This window comes from Alligator mississippiensis, chromosome 12 (assembly GCF_030867095.1).
Source record: "Alligator mississippiensis isolate rAllMis1 chromosome 12, rAllMis1, whole genome shotgun sequence".
NCBI classification, from domain to species: Eukaryota; Metazoa; Chordata; order Crocodylia; family Alligatoridae; genus Alligator; species Alligator mississippiensis.
In genome coordinates this window covers 983,537-1,004,523 of record NC_081835.1, presented here as the reverse complement: position 1 = coordinate 1,004,523, position 20,987 = coordinate 983,537, and the positions used below count along the sequence as shown (strand labels likewise).

The 20,987-nt window shown below is 52.9% G+C and overlaps 1 protein-coding gene and 1 long non-coding RNA gene across 3 annotated transcripts in view; one reads left to right on the top strand and one right to left on the bottom strand.

Moving 5' to 3' along the window:
• The window catches only part of LOC109286202 (uncharacterized), a 226,871-nt gene that overhangs the window by 131,916 nt on the left and 73,968 nt on the right, over positions 1–20,987 (bottom strand). The gene's annotated exons all lie outside the window — the stretch shown is intronic.
• LOC132243246 (protein FAM3C-like) lies at positions 780–19,267 on the top strand. Of its 2 annotated transcripts, XM_059715528.1 has the most exons (10): positions 781–893; positions 7,576–7,642; positions 8,640–8,747; positions 10,703–10,741; positions 11,624–11,747; positions 12,162–12,220; positions 14,289–14,339; positions 15,772–15,856; positions 17,149–17,275; positions 18,709–19,267. In XM_059715528.1, the coding sequence occupies exons 2-10, from the start codon at positions 7,630–7,632 to the stop codon at positions 18,796–18,798; spliced, it is 696 nt and encodes a 231-aa protein (XP_059571511.1). In that variant the 5' UTR covers positions 781–893; positions 7,576–7,629; the 3' UTR covers positions 18,799–19,267. The 2 variants fall into 2 exon arrangements, with proteins under 2 accessions (XP_059571512.1, XP_059571511.1); XM_059715529.1 differs by lacking the exon at positions 8,640–8,747 and having other exon boundaries at positions 780–893.

Here is a 20,987-nt window from a genome sequence, read left to right as displayed (position 1 = left end):
AACCGATCCTTGACGTGAACAGCCAAAAACAACCAGAAGTGAGACACTTGCCTCTCCAGCTGGCACACCACTTGGGCTTCCAAGGGGGGCTTCCCACACCCCAGCGGCCACCACGAACGCCCTGCTTTGGCATCGCTTCCTCTCCTGACACCTGAGTGCCATTTCACTTAACACGAGAAAAAGCCTCTACGTGTGTCCCCGCCAGGGCAGGGCAGATCCAGAGGTGCAGCACACGTTGGGCCACTTGCCCGTACGTAGGCTTTCTCCTCGCTCTCGGAGTGACATGGTCGCGTTGAGAAGTGGCCAGGGTGTCCTGCAGAGACGAAGCTTTGCCTCTCAACACACATTTGAGACCTGATCCTGGAATCACTTGCTTCGGGAAGTGCTTCCACGCCCAGCGAGACCTGCTGGGAGAGCACACATTTGCACACATATGTCCCTCTATGCTACCTCTTGCAATCCCTACAGTAACCCCCTACACCTGAACCATGCAGACTACATGAGGTCCTAGCACAGCTGAACAAGTTCCTGGAATGAGAAGTCCAGCAGGAGATGGGTGAAAGGCAAGTGAACACAGGCAAGGTATTAGCCATGCACAAGCTCGCTATCCGTGACAGATCTCTCTGTGTGCACATGGATTTTTCAGAGCAGACCAGAGCTTCCTTGTGAGCAGCCACAAAGACTTCCTCATTCTTTCTGGCTGCCCGCAGTTTGCTTGACACTTACAGGATCAACAGGGCAATTCACAGGGGAGGTGTTTGTAGTGATTCATACAAGGGCTGGGCTATGCAAAGGAAGCTGCCACACAGCACACTGATTGCTGAGGTTAGTAGCAAAGGTGTCGGGACACAGAGACGTTAGAGGATGAAGGCACACCCGGGCCGCTCTGCCTGGTATGTATATTGGAATCCAGCCCGCAAAACAGCTTGTGTTACTCTAGAAGTATAGGGGGAGTGAGGGTTTCTGTGAGTAAAACAGCAGGGTTTTCTGTTAACTTGCTAGTTCACTTTTTGCTGGTTGTAACTTGGAGCCGGGCAGTCTTCCTGCCGCTCCCTTCTCTGTGGTCGATGCTCCAGATTTCTAGCGCTGGTTTCTAGGGCAGGTTCTGGCCAGGGGAACTTTGCACATGGAGGGTTGTTGCAAGAGCGAGTGTTAAAGCCATGCCCGGTCTCTGTTTCCGCCTGCTGACTGAATAACTGGAGACACAATCTGTTGTGTGATGTATGCTCTGCATCAGGTGTCTTTATCCATTATTGATGCCAGAGGAGCACCAGAAGTATGTCTAAAAGAAACAGGTTTCTTAGTGCCAGGGGAAGTGCTAGAGAAGTGCTGCTTGTGGCTGCTCCACAGTCAGGCTTCCAATATGGATTTTATTTCTTTGCCTTTCTCTCAGGCCCAAGCTTCTCACGCAGGGATCAGGCCCTCTCTGTGCTAAGGGCTCTGCGCACGTCCAACAGAAAGCGCCGTACTTTCCCCACTAGAGCTTATAATCTCAGCGCCCGAAAGGAGAAGGCAGGAGGAGAGGAACAAGCAAGCAGGAGGGGCAGCAGGGGCAGGGGTCCCAGGTAGTGCTGGCGTTGGGTATGGAGAGCAGCAATCGCAGGCTAGAGGAAATCCCACTCGGCCAAAATAACCAACTCTCCCCGTCTTGCAAGAAAGGTCTTGTCACATCGCCATCGACAATGCTCTCGGTTAAGGCTGATCTGAGCTGCAAGTAAGGGCATGGATCGGTGCCTGGCCACTCTGCACAGGCCTCTGGCACTTTGCCTGGAGTCATTTCCAGCTCCCCAGGTCCCAGGGCCAGGCGCAGCCCTGCCACGAGTTAGAGCCACGCGCACCAGAGCGCGGACACGGAAAAACGCAGCTGCCCCCTGCGACATCCACCCTTCCCCTGGCCTTGCCCCCACGTAGCAGGAAGTGGGGCAGACTGGCAAGCGGCGGCTTTGTGGCACTTCTCAGCTACTGCTCTCTGTCTCGGGAGCGTGGAGGCTGCTCTAACGTACCCCAGAGTGGGGCAGGCTCCACCTGCCCCTTCACAGACGCCACCCAGTCCCAGGCTACTCTGCACTCACTCTCCGTACTGCACTTCCAGACCATATGGCTGGCTGGAGCAATCCTCCTTCACCCGACTCCTCCCTCTGAGGGCTCACTGTAGTGCAGCCGGCACACAGGCCACGGCCCAAGCCAAAGGGCCAGGTCATTAAACCTTGAGCCCGCAGGGGCAGGAGCCCTGTGCGGTGTGGCGGTAGTGGTGCTGTGCATCAAGTCCTGTTAGGTCTGCTTTGGCACTGGTTTCCCTTGTTTTGATTCCCTGCCTTTTTTATTGTATGCTCTGCCTGTTACTCCTTCGCGGCTGATTGTTTCAACTTCCAGAAATGGGTGGCTGTGCTGGGTATTCGTATTAATGCTGGCGTCCCCGTTGCCTTCCTCCTTGCTTTGTCACCAAGTCTAATAAACGCTGGGCAGAACGTGCTGGGCACTGAGCGTGCCAAGGCCGGGGAAGCAGCTGCACGCCTGCCTCCAAGCCAAGGTCCATCCCGCGCTGACAGCGAGCAACACCAGTAGCTTTACAGGAAGGTGCAGGAAGCCGCGCAGAGGTGGAACGCTTCCTCAGGGTAGTTAGCAACTGAGTCAAGCAGGAGTGTCCCTGTCCCTCCTCTAAGGCTGACTGGCTTTCTGAAGTGAAGCGTTATCACTCTAGATTGGCTTTCCACGTAGCCACCCTAATCCTGCTAAGCTCCTGGCTCTCTTCCCAGTGCCGAAGGGAAGGCAGTGGCCGTGCTGTAGGACAGGACAGCTTTCAGTGCAGCGCCTTGTGAAATCACGCTGGAGGGCCCTTCTGCTGGCTTGGATGCCGGCTCCGAGAGCCCACACCCTCGTCACTCCCTCAGCCACCAGCCACACACCTGCAGGTCTTCCCTGCAGCGCCAGCTACCAGAGGAGAGCTGGACAGGCCCAACCCGAACACCCGCAAGCGAAGAACATGGGCGTCAAGCCGAGAGATGAGTTGCGTGGCACGGATCCTGCCAGAGCCTGCCTCTGCACCCAGCCCAGCCTCAGGCCACCTTCCTACCCAGACGGGCACAGGAAGGCTGGGTGTCCAGTACTAGGCTTGGTTGTCTTCCAGACCCTTTTCCCATCTCTCTGCCTTTAACCTCGGTCCCTTTACTGACTGATCATTGACCTACAGCAGCTGTAGCTTCATCATAACTTAGCCTCACAAACGACGCACAGCACTAAGCAGCTGACCAAAAATTGTTATGAGCTGAACAGTAGAAAAAAACCATCTGGCAGGTAGGGCTTGCCTGTTGAACAGCCCCGCTTATCACAGCACAACCTGCCCTTACATCTTTTCTCCTGCAATTATGGAAAAACTCCCCACGGGCCCTTCCAGAACGGAGTTTCTTGCTGCTCCGTCCAGGTCTGGGTGCAAACATCCGTACGTGATGCCTGCGGCGCTGTGAAACACCGCGGGAGCCCAGCTCCGGCCAAGAAGTCTCCTTAGAGGCCGAGGGCTTCTTTTCACTCGTGCCAGGTGAGACTGGAAGAAAAGAGACCAGCTTCCTCCTCTCTGCTGACTACACCAACCGCCCCCCTGGAGAGCAGCGAAGCTGATGCCGGTGGAAGCAAGTTCCTGGGATAAGGGCACCATAGCTATCCTGTTGCCCTCTCTGGACCTGGCAGCTTTCTCTGAAGCCAGAAGTAAATGTGTTTCATGTTGGAGCCCCTCTCTGAGCAAACTGAGCCTCTATTCAGCTAGCTGACACGTTGCCAAGCTCCCAGCTCCCGCACGTTTGCATAAGTGCATGAAGAACAATAAAGCTTTGCCAGTTCACATCAGCTGAGCGGCTGGGCCACATCAGTGTAAGGACAGCAGGACAAGCTCGGGGCAGTGCCTGCATTTTCTCTGGGCTACTCTTCTGGCTTGCTTTTACAGGAAAATCCTTACTGCAGTCAGCTCAGAGCACATTTTCCACCTGCAACATGAAGCCCAGAGCATCTCTCCTCTTCCAGTAGTATGTCCTCCTCATCTTTCCCTCCTCTCCCTGATGCTATTACAGAAACCTCAGCGGTGGACCCACAACCAGTTTACTATGTGAAGGTCCTCACCCTGCTCGAGAGAGACAAATTCAGCCACTACATAAGGAAGTGGGGAGGGAAGGCATGCTTTGCTGAGGAAGCCAAATGGGGCTTTCCTCCAGCACTGAGCAGAGCACGGGAACAGCCACAAACTGGAGGGCTGCATCTCTGATACGCTCCTAGGGAGGGGGCAAATACTCTCCTGTTTGTCCTCATAATGACTGACCACAGTCAGCACAATGGGGAAGAGCCCAGGACCTAGGAGACAGGGTCCCACCGGTGTCAGGTGGTGACGGGAACCCTAAATGCACAGGTCGTATCAGTGAAGGAACCTGCTTGTTCGTGGAAAGTGTTTTAATTGCTCAGTCACAGGAACGATGCACTTTGCCACCTGCCATCCTCCACAACTTCCGCCTTCCCTTGTCACCAGATGGCAGGCTCCTATTCTACTGCCAAGGGAACTGTTTTTGCAGCGCGGTCTCTCCCGAAGACCCACCATGCAGTTACAAAAGAGCAAGACACGACTATCCCTGGCACAGTTGGATGAGGGTCTATGGACTTCACCGGGGGGTGGGCCAAGGAGTTTCACTGGAGATGAAGTCAGAGAAAAACAGCAGAAACAAACAACTTGCCTGAAGTGGCGCCACGTGTTGGCTCGCAGGCTCGCTATTGCCCTGTTGCTCTGTAAGGGTGGATGTGTTGGCAGAGCTCTTTCTTGTTGTGGACACCAATGTGTGGGCTTGAGCCTCGCTCTGGCCTTGTGCCACAGGGAGCCCGCACGTGAGTGTCCAGCAGGCTGGGCTGGGCAATCAGAGGCAGACCACTGCAGTGCTGGTCACGCTCCTCTCTGGTGTGCCATGAGCTCCTCAAGCTGCCATGCCTTAGCACGCTGGCCTATTGGGCTTTCTAGGCTCAGGCAAACTGGGACCGATGTGCTGATGCTCTGCTGGGTACAGGAGGAGCTGTAGGAGCCACCAGGCACTGGGGCATTTCCACACCAGGGCGGCACTGCCCACATTCAGCAGGCCCCAGGGTGAGAGCCCTGAAAGCAGCACGTAGGCCGGGAGCCCTCTCTTAAGCCTCGCTGAGCCCTGGATTTCCAAGGCGCTGCCATGGCCTGCACACGGTGTAACCGGAGCGCGGAGGAGCACGCTGCCGGGGAAGGAGTGTCTGCAGCGGACAGAAGCACAGCAGGGATGAAGCAAACAGGGCCAGAGATGAGACTGGCTCAGTGCAAGTACCTGGCCCTTGCCTGCGCCTAGGCAGAGAGCCGAGAGGGCCGGCAGCCTGCCCAGGAAGCCCCCTGCAGACACCTGTGCAGTGCCGCTCCTCGATCAGCCTTGCAAGAGGAACTCTTGCTGGCATAGGGGAAGCAGAAATGGTGAAACTGGAGGCCTACCCCTTGTAAAAATTCCTTAAGGGAGGGACTGGATGGCTTTTGGAAAGCTGCCATGAGCTATCGTTCCTTCCATCCCCGCATTGCTGCCTGAAAGCCAGTCTGGGGCAGCAATGCCCAGAGCTGTCAGCGGCTGAGAGCTGCCTGTGTGCTCAACGCGTCTCCTCATCGTGGTTCAGCTTGCACTTGCCGGCTGCACCACCGCCATCGGCACAGCACGTACAGACCTCGCAAGCCTGCCCTTTATTACAGTCCTTGTGCAAAGCAGTGGTAAACACCTGCTGTATTCGACACCTCTCCTCGGCAAACATGCTGCTCATCGTGTTCGGGGCAGACGTCATTTCAATGTCATTCTAAAGATAAGTGAGGCTTGTAAAGTTTCCCGAGAGCGCTGGAAACCTTCATGCCGTCAGTGCTTCAAGAAGCCAGACTTCAGGGATGAGGCCAGACTCATATTTTACACAAGCCGCTGAGCTGGACAGGCAGGTCTGGAGGACAGCGGGATTTCCTGTCCTACACGGGGGCAGGTGTGCAGCTCTGGCTGCTGAGACTGGTAGCTCCCAAGTGTGTGCGGGGTTTGTCTGTTTGCCAGTAATTCCCATTGCTGGTGAGGTTTCAGGAGGTGCCGCAGCAAAGGAGACTCTCAAGAGGGGTTTGTAGGTAGTGGTAAGTGGCTTTGAGGATGTTTGGGGAGCTCCTCCCCAAAACAGGGGCAGTGGGGGAGAAAGCACGGAGGGGCTTGTCTCATGTCACAAGCAAATGACAGAATCATAGACTCAAAGGACCGGAAGGGACCTCAAGACCATCAAGTCCGGTCCCCTGCCATGGGTAGGAGGTTATTGGGCTCAAGCGAGCTCAACGAGGTGCTTGTGCAGCCTCCTCTTGACCACCTCCCAGGACGGCGACTGCACCACCTCTTCTGGGAGCGCGCTCCAGACTCTAGTTACCCTTGCGGAAGCAGCTATCACGTCCTGGCCTCTTCAAACTGAATGAGAAATGAGGCATTAGCTCTGACGTGAAGACCAGGAGTTTTCATTGCTCCTCTTAATACCCATGAGACGGCTGAACCAGCGCTAAAGGGTTGCCTTAGCTATGGAAAGGATCGGCAGACAGCTACAACCTGGCAGAAGGCCTCGGATTCCACAAGCTAGTGTTTAACGGGATTCGGCCACGGCCCGTCGGGGGCACCAACCAATTTCCGACTTTCCCTGAGTAACGGTGGAGTCCTGTAAAACAAACATTGTGGGGGGAAGACTTCCCCCTTTTTTACTTCCCTTGACAGTGGACACTGTATGGGAAAACTTGTCTCATACGTCTGCTTCAACCTCAGATACACCTGCTGGAGGGACGAGGCCTCCTACTTCCCTCTGCCAGCAGAAGCAAAGCCAACCGCAGTGGGCTGTTATGCGACCAGTGTTTGCTTAGCAAACATCCTGTCTCTAATAAATGAAAGCATGATGCCAGCAGGCAAAGCCACGGCAGGACATTCTTCTTGCCAGCAGATAAGGAAATGGAAACCAGCTTTCTGTCACCCATTCGGCTTCAGTGAGCAAAGGGCTGAGCTACCCCTCTGTGCCACACTTCACCAGCAATGGTGAGCAAAGGTGAAACTGCAGCAGCCTTTGCACTGCTCCAAACTCTGCTGGGAGGATGGGCCCAGGCAGAAAGGCCTACTCTGCGCTTCAATAAAATGTTCAACCAATCTTAAAACTCCTTAAGTTTATATAAAATCAGCAGAAGACACAAACAAGAAGTGGTCCATTTTGAAGCAGAACGCAAAACACGACTGTGTGGCTCAAAGGGGAAGGGGAGGGTAGCCAGGAACTATTTTAAAAATGAAGTGCATTTAAAACAATTCATTCTGGTCAAATAAAAATGGAGCCACAGCTAAAATCAACTCTTACCGACTCTCCCAGAGGCGTCCTAGCTAAATCAAGGGTACGCACAGGGGGTTAACTGGTGTCTGCTACTGGTGATGGCTTAAGTCCCCGTGGAGTGCAGGAGCTCCACCACCCCAATCACCACCTTTCACCTGACACTCATCGCTTTTGTCTGGGTAACAGCTATGTGTTTAATCCCTGTTTCTTCTGCTTCTGCAGGTTGACTCACAATCTCTGATCACTGCCCTCATTTCACCGCACCCAAGTCCTACCATGAGGCTGACAGGTAAGAGGAAACGGAGCTGTGCCTTTCAGAATGAGCACACAACGTTTCCCTTGTTCACATTCTCTGGGCCCGTTTCTCGTCCACACCAGCACTTCTGAAACACCCTTACACCCACCTGGTGCAGCCAGGGGTGTGCAGAAGGGCCTCAGTGTGAGTACAGAGCCTTAGTTTTAAAATAACTTTCTATATTGCAGCTCATTGTACTTTTACAAATGAAATCCCTCCCGGTTGGGGGCGGGAGATGACTACCGAGAGGTCCCTGGTTCCATAAGAGCCATTCAGCTGCAGTATAAATATTGCCTTCAATCACGTTTCCATGGCAGGAGAGGAACGCTGTGCTCCACTGGGCATTGCTGTAACATCCAGTGCCAATCACACTTTTATGAACAGCTGGTCGGCTGGACCGACTGACTAACTGGGGGGTCGCGAGCCTCCCAGCTCGGGGAACTCGAGACACACTTGCATTTCCATGGCTTTTTAACCCATTCTCAGGTTTAGGTTAATGCAGAGAACAGCAGCAGTAATGTCTTGCTGTCACACCGTGCCTCTTACCTGAGAGAGACCGTCACCACCTGCCAGGCTGACTTCCTGCACAGCAAAGGCCACCAAGTCCGTCCCACCCCGTGCTCAGTCCCTCACAAACCCGAGGCCTGGACGGCTTTCCCTGCACAATGTGTCTCTCAGAGGAGTGTGACCCATTATTGCCTTCAAAGCTGGGCAGGATTTCTACCAGCAATTCGCTCCCCTCTCCCAAGAGCAGCTTGCAGTAACTGGCCGAGGGCAGGAAGGGCCCCTGGCTACAGGCCACTGCTTGCAGCTGGCATGTGGAAGAGGAGAGCAGGCCTGCGTGGCCTTCCAAGCACAGCTCCCCGACTCCTGCTCTCCGGCTCACAGCACTGCACGACACTGAGCCCCCCACTCCCCAATGCCAGGGCAAGGCTGCTGCACGCTCCACAGCGCCACACCATAACGTGACCTTCTCCCCACGCCCTGGCAGGTGTGCTCCGGGTGGTGGCCATGGTGTGCACACTGGCTGGAATGTGGTTCCTTCTGCAGACGTACCTCAACACGAGCTGGAAGTCCATCTCTTTACGGAGCTGGTTTGGTAAGAGGTGGTTGTTTCATGAGCTAAAGCGCCTCTGGGGTGAGTCTGAAATAGGTGAACTGCATCTGAGGGGGCACCAAGCCTAGCCCTGCCAGTGGTGAGCCCTGGTCTCCCACATTTCTGGAAGGAGGTTGAAGGGCAGGAGGTGAAATGGAGGGATCGCAGAATCACAGAGAAGTCAGGCTAGGAGGTCGTCTAATCCAGCCCCCCACTGAAGGCAGGATCATCTCAGTCCTATTCTCCGCAGCAAGAGAGAACAGGTGCTTTCCCTCTTCTTTATGGCAGCCCATCATGTGAGTGAAGACTGCTGCTATGTTCCCACTTAAGCGCCTTTTCCACAAGCACAACATGCCTGGCTCCTCAAATGACTTGACTTCCAAGTCCTTCATCATTTTGTTGCCCACCTCTGGTCCCCTCTCTTCTCCACATCCTCTCTAATATGTGGAGCCCAGAACAGCACCCGGTACTCGAGATGAGGCCTTAACAGTGCTGTGTAGAGAGGCACTCTCACCTCCCACGTCCTGCATCTAATGCTTCTGTTGAGGCAGCCCCGAACCACACTCACCTTTTGCACAGCCGTATTGCACTGCAGACTCACGCTGAGTCTGTGATCTACCAAGACTCCCAGATCCTTCTCTGTAGTGCTGCTATCCAGCCAGGTGTCACCCATTTTCTATGTCTTTTTGATTATTCTTCCCAAGGTGTAGGACCATGCATATGTCAGTAATGAACTTCCTCCTGTTCGCTCCACTTTACAGTAGTCTTGTCTAGCCCCTCTTTCTGTAATGTGTTTATGAGACGGTCATGGGGGCCTTTGTCAAAAGCCTTGCTGAAATCCAGACATGCTATATCCACAGCAGTCCCTTCATCCACCCTAGAAGTTACTCTGTGAAAGAAGGGGATTAAGTTTGTTTGACACAATTTGTTCTCAGTAAATCCATGCTGGGTGCATGGGATCGGCCTTTCCTCTTCCAGGTGATTGCAAATAGACTTCCTTGGGGAATGCTCCAGTAACTTCCCAGATACTGAGGGGAAGCTAACCAGTCTGTAGTTCCCCAGATGCTCCTTATTTAAAGAGGGGAAGTACACTGGCCCTTTTCCAGTCCTCTGGTACTTTGCCCATCTCCCATGACTTCAAAAAGATAATTGCCAAGGTCTCCGAGATCACATCTGCCGGGCCCTGCTGACTTGAATTCATTAAGACCCATCAAAATCTCTCTGACTCCCTCTTTTATCATTTCATCCCTCATCCTACCCCTTTACTAATCCCAATAATCCCTACTAGGTGCCTGGTTGCAGCTTAATTTTTTCCTGAAAACAAGCAAAGTAACTGCTGAGTGGCTCCACTTCCTTTTCATCTTCTGCTAAGAGTTCACCCTGGCTATTTAAAGGTGGGCCCACAGCTTCCTTGGCTTTGCTTTTCTGGCCAACACACATAAAACCTCTTCTTGGTGTCTTTACCTTCCCTCACGAGATGCAGCTTGTTCTTCATTTCTCCTCTGCAGACACAGAGCCAGGGGTCTCCTCTCTCGGCTCTCCCCACACCTCCTCCTGGCTCCAAGCAACGGGAGCAGCTGCTAATGCAGAACAAGCGAGGAATGAAATGCACTGAACTCAGGCCAAAGGGCTCCACAGAGACAGCAGGTCCACATCATCCCCTGATATATATGAATGGCATAAAGCAGGAGGGCCAGGCCAGGGACTGCACCCAGGGCTACCCTGTTTGCCTGAGCAGGGGGGCCGAGCTCTGGACCAGCAGGTCTGGTTGGAGACAAATCCCACAATTATTTCTTTTCCCCTTGTTTAGTGTAAATACTTCAGCGGTCCAGAGAACTGCTGTGCGGCCAGACATGCACCCTCATCTTTAAGTCTCCTCCTTTCTGCCAGCTCTTTCTGTGTGTCCGGGGGAAGCCCGGACACTGGGATATTTCACAATGCTAATTCTTCCATTCTAGGTTCCTCGGTGCTTCCAGATTCCTCGGCCAGTCATGCCCGTGAGTACGATGTGGCGTTGAACCCCGGCAAGAGCGAACTAGTGTGGATAGCGTGCTCCCAGCATCCGCACTGCGTGTCCCCCGGGGAGGGGGTGCTGGCTGCCTCGGCAGAGGAAGCTCCCTAGGCCGGGGGCCTGCACACAGGCTGGGCAGTGAGGGACAGCATCAGTCTCCATGCAAACACCCACCAGCTTTCTAAAAGGAGCCAGTGCGAAGCTGGACAGGGACGCCAAGCCCAAGCAGAGCCCTCAGCTTCCAGTAGCAGGGATTTGACCTACTGAGAAAGATTTGGTCCTCCCTGAATCGCATCCAGACACTTCATGGAAAATGTGGACGCCTACTCCATAAATGGAGAATCAAAGAGAGTCCAGGTTGCAATTGTGATGCAATTTTTAGATGGGGCAACCCATCGTGAACAACTGCCCAATTAGATCATTTAATGGCAATCTAAAATCAATCCGTGCAGCTACTCCTGAAGCAGTCAAATAGCTAACAAATTTAGATATTAATCTATGAATGTTGTATGAACGTTGTAATCCTAAAATGTCATACGAAAGAGAGAGAGAGAGAGAGAGAGCTTCCAGGGTGGACAGGCTGGGGAGTGGACTCCACAGGGCAGGGTGACGGTTATCAGGAAGCAAACCCCAGCCCCGGAGCTGTACCGGGAAAGGTCCTCCTCCTCCTCTTCCCCGCTGCATGGACCACCACGTACAGTCTGGGCAGGGGCAGCAACCCGACCACATCACGGGGAGAAGTCTGCTGGCTACAGACTTCATACCTTGCCCCACACCACTGCAAGTGCTCCAAGCTCCTCTTAAGAAAGGTCCTTGCACTGTCCGTGCAGAGAAAAACGCCTCAAAGCCTGTTCTTTCTCCCCCTCAGAGCCGCAGACCCCACAGCATAAGTGCAGCAATCTGAAAAGCTGTCCCCCGAACCATTTTGCCTTCAAAATCATCAGCGGAGCAGCAAATGTTGTTGGACCATCCCTGTGCTTTGAAGATAATCTGTAAGTACTGCAGTGGTCCCAAAAGCAGCTGATGGCATGGAGGTGGAAAGGGCTCTCTTCAGGCCTGGGGGTCAGAAGAGGCTGGGAAATCCTGAGGGTGGGCCTGGAGAAGCAGCCCCACAAGACAGACAGGTTCAGGACATCTGTTGATTGCCTCTTTGATAATCCCAGAGCTCAGGTCGGGGCCGGGCTGGACTCTGCACGGCCCAGGGGCTGTGCCTGAAAACAAGCTGGTAAAGGCCCGGGTGCACATGGCCAGGAGAACCTCGCCCTGCTTGCTAACAGTGGCAGTGCGTGTCCTTTGAAGGAGGTTTCTTTCCTGCTACAGTCAGGCACATTGCAGCTGGCCAAAGATTCACCCCCATGGCACGCAGACACTTCAACCCCCTGCTTTATTCTCTGTTTTGTTCCCAGTATCATGAGCAGCGTGAAAAACAACATCGGCCGTGGATTAAACTTGGCGCTTGTGAATGGTGAGTCTGTGATGCAGAAACAGCCCCCGCTTTGGGGTCACGGGCCCTGGCTAGTGCGTGGCACACACCTCCCCCAGACCTTTCCATGCACTGGCACCGGCCAATCCAGCCAGCTCACAACACCTGCACTCCTGCCCACCTCTAGGAAACCAGTGGATGGGAACAGCTCAGCTTGTGATGACTCTCTGGTATAAGTCTATGGCCTGTCTCTTAACTAATCAGTAGTCCCTGTTAGTTAACTATGAGTCAGCTAATGCTCTGCCAGTGCCCACAGGATTGGCAAATGCCTTGTGATCACAGGTCTCAGTCATGATAAGTTGGCAATGATGAATCAGTTAAACAGCCAGCACATTAGAGCACAATGGGAGTCGACACAATCTGGGAACTTATATACCAAGTGAGCAGGACCAGAAGTACAGTGGCCTAGCCATGCACTACCCAGCCAGGAGCAAAGCTGCTATGGGACCAGAGTCCTGGCAGAGTTCATGAGAAGCAACTGAGTACCAGTGGATTTGTCCTGACTAGTGCCAGATATAGGAATGCATGCCTCTGCGCCCCAGTTACCCAGCATGGTGTCTACCTCCCTGGGCAAAAAAGAGACTAGCTTTTTTTCTTGGCTGAGCGGCTGTTCTTATCCTGAGAAATAAATTGACTAAGCCACCAGTTTCCAAGTTTAGGAACAGACAGATCAGAGACCCTCAATATCCCTTGTGAACTACATACCGTACCTGAAAATACTGTTAATGCACATGGGGCCCAGTGCCATTCCTAAACTAGCTGTAGTCCACTTACTGTGACCGCACCGACCACAAGCTATCCATGGACCACAGCTTAGGAACCACTCTCCTACCCAGGGTCCAGCTCTGAAGCAAAGGAGCTGCCATGGCCCATCAATGAGCCTCTTCCACGCCAGCATCCTACAACTATCCAGATGGGCGATTCATTGCTGTTGTTTGAGGGCAAGAACCAGGAGTCACCACTTCCGCTCTGGTTTGATGCCAATGCAGCTCAATTGGAGATGCAAAGGCATAAACTAGGGCAGTGCATCAGTGAGCAGGGCTCAGGATATGCTGATGCAGAGCCAGTCACTGCGGGTTGGCTAGGTACTGCTTACAGCTCTACAACAATGGGAAAAGAGTTACCAGGGGAGCTGGGAAGTGGAGAATAAACCCACCTGTACAATACACAATGGCTCAATAAACTCCACAGACTGAGGCACAACGTGATGCAAAGCAGCAGGCTGGAAGAGTGTTATGCAGAGTTTAGGTTATGGCTGTCTGGGCTGGTTTGGACAGGACTGATCCTGCCTCAGGCAGGGGTTGGCCTAGCTGTGACCTCTGCAGGTCCCTGCCAGCCACACACCTCTAGGACTGTGTGATTCTCAGTAGCATTTGCAGAAAGGCTTCCACACAGCCTCCCTGCTTGCTCTCATGCTGTGTTTAGCATCCAAGTTCCTGCGATCACCTTGGAGCAGGGAAGTCTTCCTGCCGGTTTCAATTTGGCACTTGGTCCCTGGGACTCACTCTCACCTCCGTGTGCTGCTGTACAGCCAAGAGGTTCCTGATGGGTCATATGGGCAGTGGCAGGAGATCAGAGCACCTGGTTTCCTTCCTTCCTATTGTTTCCGTCTTCGGGACACACTCCACCCCGGCCAAGCATTTTGCTAGGCATGCTGCCACCTCCTGGAGCAAAGCCTTCGTGAGATCTCTCACTTGACCCTATGGTCCCAGCCCCCCAGGAGCGACGGAGGAAAAGACCCACGTTGGCCTCCCTAGAGAGTGGTGCAGGGGTCTTTGCCAGTGTATCTCCTTCAAGGACGATGGGCATCCATCTTCGTGTGACATCTAAAATGTATCCCTCACCCACCCCTCCTCTCCCAACCACTGGGTCAGGGTGCTAATCCCACCACTCCTCTCAACAGTAAGTGCACGTGCTGGCTGAAATCCCCCCCGTCCCAGGAGAAAACCATCTTTCACACAGCACAGGCCCTGAGCAGAAGGACTCCGTGCTCTCAGTCCAGGTGCTAATTTTATAGAAACTAAATTCGATTTTGATTTCAATCACTTAGGGACAACAGGACAGCTCATCAAGACAGAAAGCTACGACATGTACTCTGGAGGTAAGTGGCTGCTTTCACTAATACCACTGCCCGCATACCTTGTGCTCCTCCCCGCTGCAGTGCACGCAGCACTAGCCCAGCACGTGAACGCTAAGCAGCTGGACGCTTGAACCGCGCCCTCCTGAAAGCACGTTTTAAAACTGGCTTTTCATCTACCGGTAGGGTTAGCATCCCTGCTCTCTGTACTCGCATGAATTACTTCTGCTGCTTCCAGATCTGGATGCCAGATAGTTCCAGGGGGTCGTGCGGTCTGGAGGTGGCACCACCCTTTCTGGGTCAACAACCTCCGAATCAGTGATGACCCGCTTGAGCCAGCTGAGCAGGACAAGGCCCATATTTCATGTCATGCGGCCCCAGGGCCAGGGCCAGTCCTGAAATGCATGCTAGATTTTGCAGACAAGCCCTCGCTCCTGCCATGCACTCTACATGGGTCATAGTGGAGAAGCAAGGCCAGGGTTTGGCACGAGAATAGCTGCATCCATGTGTCTACTAGCAAGGGCTGCTTTTCACACCACAGCACTGGGAAAAAAATAGTCCTGGTCCCAACCAACTCTGTCCTGCAAGATGCATGGGGCCTTCTGCAAAATTCAAACCCCACGGGAAGGAAACGTTGCTGACAAGGCACTAAGTGTCTGCCTGGATCCTGCTCCCAAATAATGCTCATTCAGAGCAAACGAGCCACATGCTTTCCTCTGGGTACATAGGTCACAAGGGAATTTTCAGTTGGGTTTGCCCAAGGGATGCTACTTTGCACAGCTGGGAACCTGTAATTAGCCCACTCAATCAGACTGCACAATGCATGTGAGGGGCACCTGCACTTGGTCCTAATGAGTTTAGCCCAAACACGTCGAGCTGATTAATCATCATGGAGGCATTTCATTAATTAGTGTGAATCCTACTTGTGATCTACATGGAATCTGATAGGAGAGCTATGAAGGATACATAATTACAACCGGCCAGCTCTGCTCTCTCAGGGAACTTTGCACAGAATAAATGGAAAATGAAACAGTTACAAAAAGACAGGCACCGTCTTTCAAAAACACTAACACTGCCAAAAATGCTAACACTGCCCCCATATCCAACCAGCTAGTCAAACATGTTAACGATCATTTCTGTCTGGGCTCAGTCATTTCCCCTCAACACTGCAGCAGCAGTGCAGGGACGCAGCAGGGAAGTCCTGTGGCACAGGTGAGACGGCACGAGTCCCGTTACTGCCCCTGCTCGACAGTCTTAAAATAAATGGGATGAGAAGCCAGCATGACTTGCGAAAGGCACATGTCCTTCATTGGTGCAATTTAAGCCCGCCCAAGACTCAAGTCCGTTGCTAAGTCCTTATACTAGGCTTCTACCTACTGTCCGCAGGGAAAGCAGCAGGTGTTGGGCCCTGCATCTTACACCAGAACTTAACGCTTGCTTTTCTCTGCTTTACCAGATGTCAAACACCTAGTGGACTTTCTGAAAACCATCCAGGATGGCACCCTGGTGCTTATCGCCTCCTATGATGACCCAGCCACCAAGTACGTACCAACCCGAGGAGCAGAGTTTGCCTCCCAGGAGCCAGGTCTCCTCACACAGAGTCAACGGCAAATCTCCCACTGAGCCCAGGGCAGTGTGATCACACCCCAGATGCACAACTATCCACCCTCCACTCGGTCCTAACTACATTTGGAGGCACAGTGGTACACCACTCTCTGCAGGGGGCTGCACTTTCCAGCCCTGGGACATGTCAGCTGGCCCAGAATCCAGCTGCCTGCATCTGGGCACCGTGTCTCAGGCACAGAACTTGTGGCACCTCTGCTCAAGAGCGGCCCTGGGTGCCCAAACGATCTGTCACCTAGAGAACATCCAATGGTTTGAATGGCTCTTCTCTGGATAAGATCCTGTGGCAGTAGAGGCTCAAGCTAACGGCCCCCATGTGAAATGAGGGTGGTGGCTAGGGCATGAGCATCCAGGGGCAGGGTTTGGAACCACTGCAGGGCACGGCCCACAAAGGTCTCCCACGGCCTGGCTCTGGACTCTGCAATGAGCCACGGTCCACCACAAACCTCCCCACCCTTCCTGCAAAGGCAAGGTGCACCTGCCTTCATGACCTAGCTTTCTCACCCACGGACAGACAGGAATGGCCCTTACCGTTTAACACACGGTGGCTGCACCTACAGATGCACATTACTAGACTAATTAGCTCCGCAGTAAAGCGTAACAGTCTACATGTGCACTGGTACTAGGGTGAACCTAACTAACTCTGCTGTAGAGTAGCACTGCTAGGGACAGTACTAACCTATGGGAGAGTAATTTACTCTGCCAAAATGCAAGTGCAGATAGTGACAGGGGCTGGCTGGGGCACGGAGTTGCCAAAGTGTGGGGACTACCTCCCACCTAGCCCCCCACTTTAGCAGCCTTGTGCCCCAGCCAGCCCCTCCACCACCCAATGCCACCACCCAGAGCATGGGGCTGACACCCAGGTCCTCTGCCAGCCCGGGGCTGCTCCTCACCATCTTACACTGCTGCAGCCCCAGGTACACGTGCAGACTCTGCACCCAGGAGCAGTTCCTCTGGCGCAAACTGCACTGGAATTTATCTCATCATTTTAATGGCCCGTGTAGATGCACCCAGGAACATTTACAGTTGCATTGCGAAAATACAAAGCAAAAAGCTCTCGTGCCCACGTGACAGATATTAGTTAATGCATTTCACACGCTATGGGAAGGTGGTCAGCTACTAGGAGAGTGAGCAGGCTACACAGACCCAAGCAAGGTAGAGTAAAGCGGAGCTCAGATCTCCTCTCTCTCTCTCTCTCTCTCTCTTTTAGGATGAACGATGAAGCACGGACACTGTTAACCAATCTGGGAAGCAGCTACGCAGCCAAGCTGAGTTTCCGGGACAACTGGGTTTTCTTAGGAGGAAAAGGTCTCAAGGACAAGAGCCCTTTTGAACAGGTACTTTCTTTCCCCTCTCCTTTTCCTGCAAACATGACAAAGGGCAGAGACTGTGGCATCTTATGCAACTTGCTTCTCTCCCAATCCCAGCACCACCCGTAGCCTCAGGCAGATCAGTGCAGCTTCGGGTCATGGAGACAAGATCTGCACATTCTGTGTCCCTCTAGACATGACTCCTCCTACGCACACGCTTCCCTTCGCTTGTCCTGCCCCCGGAGCACACGGTCTGCATGGAACAGCGTGTGCCTGTGGGCTGGGAGTCACGGCTGCCACCTCTCCCCTTGCACACATCGATGGTGCTTTGGCGTGTGGCTGGCAAAAAGGAGCAGAGTCCAGAGGGGGCCCAACAACTCGGTGGTGACCCAAACAGGCTGGTTAGACTGGCGTTTCTCGAACTGGGGCACGTGTACTTCTGAGGGAAAGAATGGGGTGGGAAAGCAGGAGGATGGGAAGGGGGAAAACAGATGTGGATGGAAAACATCTCTGAGGGTTCAGTGTTGGTGCAGCAACATACTTACTTTTTTAAGAGCCATAACTTTTTTAAAAGCAGTTTGAAGCCCCTGGATGAGAGCATTATATACTCGTATCCTATCAATCACCCAAACTGAGCAGGCTAGGAGCATGTGGCTACACTGCCTCCCAGAGCACAACCTTAATCTGGCATAGCAAGATTACTATCTGAATGGCAGGTCCTGAAAGGACACCACCCCACCAATGCTACCAAAGAATGGGATTTCTCTGTTGACTCACGTGCAGGGGTGGGCAAAATACAGCCCGCAGGCCACATCTGGCCCACCAGACCATTCTATCCAGCCCGCGGGGCCCCTAAAAGATTTAGTAAATTAATATTTATCTGCCCCTGGCTGCCTGTCATGTGGGCCTCGATGGCTTGCCAAAACTCAGTAAGTGGCCCTCCGCCTGAAATAATTGCCTGTCGCTGCTCAAGTGTCAGTGCTGAGCCGGCCTACTGTATGTGGGGCTATGACATTATCCATGCATGATGTCTATTAGCAACCTTGGAAAGAAAGTGTAGGTCGGTGGCTCTCAACTTTTTTAGAGTCACTGCACCCATGAGAGGCTTGAGACTCCCTCTCGAGGAAAATGCCAGCTCTTAGTTTTCACTTGACTTTTTGACTACAGAATATGGACAGAGCAATTCTTCTGTTGCAAAAAACTCAGAAAGAACAAAACCGGTCCAAGTGTTTCTTACACTGTGGATTCTGACTTGAAATCGCAGGGTTTCGCTGGTGAGTCATGTTTGCCCACCGAACGGTGCTAACACTGTGCAGCACCCCGTAGCACCCTTGAAAGGATCCACTTCCAAGTCGAGAATCACTGGTGTAGGTTCATAGCCTTGTTGTGAACCTGACAGTCCTTTCTCTTCCATTAGCTAATGCCAGGCTCTCTGCTTTATTTCTTTACTCCCCCTGCAGCACATAAAAAATGAAAAGGAAAAAAACAAATATGACGGCTGGCCCGAGGTCTTGGAAATGGAGGGCTGCGTACCACAGAAGATGGATTAGTGGCGTGTGGACCTCCAAATAGCTCCTGCATCAAGCCTAACTTAACCATACATTTTCAACTGCCTGGAAAAAGCCATTTCCATCTGGATCCCTCAGTATGAACTGGTCCCAGTTGTGTGCCTGTTGAATCACCCAGCACAGCACAAGCCAGCTGGGCCTTTTCAATTGATCAGATATTTTAAAACAGTGATTGACCCCTGCTTTAAAAGCATGTAGTCCATGCTATAACAGCACATCTCCACTGCTGATGCCCAGCAGATTCCAACATGCTGTTCTATTATATTAATATGGCTCATGTTGGGAGCAGGAAGGTATGTCATGACTGGGCACTAGTTTTTTGTCTGCCTGAGACTATTACAGGAGGGGACAACCAATACTGGGGCACAAGGTGTTTTCAGCTATTAATTAAATCAGGTATTAAGTAAGATTTCTTATTGATTCTTAATAAACGGTCTTGTGGTCTTACAAATCTGTTGATTGTCACCCCTGCCTTGGGATATTCGCCTCTGGCTGGGGCCCCGGAGGGAATGCAGGGGACAGAGAGGCGCAGTGATTATCTCCCTCCGGTCCGACCCATCCCAGCTGCACTCTTTCTGAATAAGCAAGAGGGAGCAGGGAGGAGGTTCAAACTGTTGCTCCAGTTGTCCTCTCGCACCAGCAAAGCCCTCGTGGCAGTACGGGGAAACACCGGCAGCTGCAGGAAAAGGAGCAGACGGCAGAAAGGCAGAGGTGGCAGCTGCCACTCGTGAATGCACTCAGGGCACATCAGAAAGAAATGTTCAGGAAGCGCAAGAACAATATTGCGGCAGGTTGAAGTGCTGTGGGCTAGCCAGCAGGTGGAAGCCTGCCGCCGGCAGAGATGGAGACGCAGGGTGCTATATTTGAGACCTCTTCTGGAAAGCCAGACCGAGCTGTCTCAGTATAACAGAAACTAGAGCTGTATTTAGCCTTGGCCAGCGGTGCACACAAAAGACTTCTCAAACACACACGAAGCATCGCTTACAGTGGGCCTTATTGATCACAGATGCATGCGGAAACAGGTCACTTCTGCAGGCCAGGCCTCGAGCCACTTTTGTGTACGTGTGCTGCAGTTTACAGGTTGGCCAAATCCAGAGGCTGTCCACGAGACCCCAGGATCATCAACCTCTTGGCCCCTGGACACTCACCCTCCCAAATTTCAAGACCCTGTTCTTGATCCCCAAGGGGGTACAGTATGTAAAACTAAGAGAGTCCACAGAGCTGGTGAGTGCAGGCGGTGCTGCTGCTTCCCTGAGCTTGCAGGGGAAAATGCAGCCTGGAACAGAAAAGCAAGCGCAGAACGTCACATGCAATTGAAAACTGAGGGTCACCATAGGCAGCTTTTCAGCAGGTGTCACTGCTGCAGGTGCCTGTCAGATCTAATTTATCCTAAGGGGAGTGGAGAGAGGTTGGAAGGTGAGTGCAATGGGTTCATCAGATCTACCCACGGGCTGACACGCTTGTGCAGACAGAGGAAACTCACTGAAAATGAACCTTCAAGGGAACCAAATCTTGACGCATTTTACTGCAGGTTCAGATCCAGTTGGTCCCACTCAGCCAATAAACTCCTCCTGCTGGTGAGATCACCCTGGGTCTCCTCCAGATCTGCTGGGATCTGGGGGTCTTATGAAAGGTATCAGATTCTGGGTCGGTTGGTGGGCCATGTCTGGTACCCTAGACCGACCTGCGGCAATTTGGTTACATTAAAGAGGCGCTCTCTCAGAGGCCTGCAGAAGAGCCATAGGCCACAGCCGGCTCCAGACAATACCAAAGAACTGCTGCACATCGGATGCCGTGCACATACATGTACACACACGCAAGCACAAAGCACAGGCTCTGGGTTTGCAATCCCCACCAAGGATAACGTCCACTCAAAATGCTCACAGTGACATTCATTTGGGGAAGGAAATGTCAGCAAAGGCCCTGAATCAACAAGGAACAGGAAATAAAGAACACGGGGCAAAATCTGTGTATATCCCAAAAAACAGCTGCAAACGCTTTAAGAAGCCTGCCCAAATATACATCTTCTGTTAGCTCACCACCCCTTTAGGAGTCAGCACGCGCTGTGTTTCTGAACTAATGGACACTCGCTCCAGAAGGACACCTGAGAGTCTCGCAGTGACACCTGCACAAAGGCAGGGAAACCTGCTGACGGGAGTGGGCTGACTCCC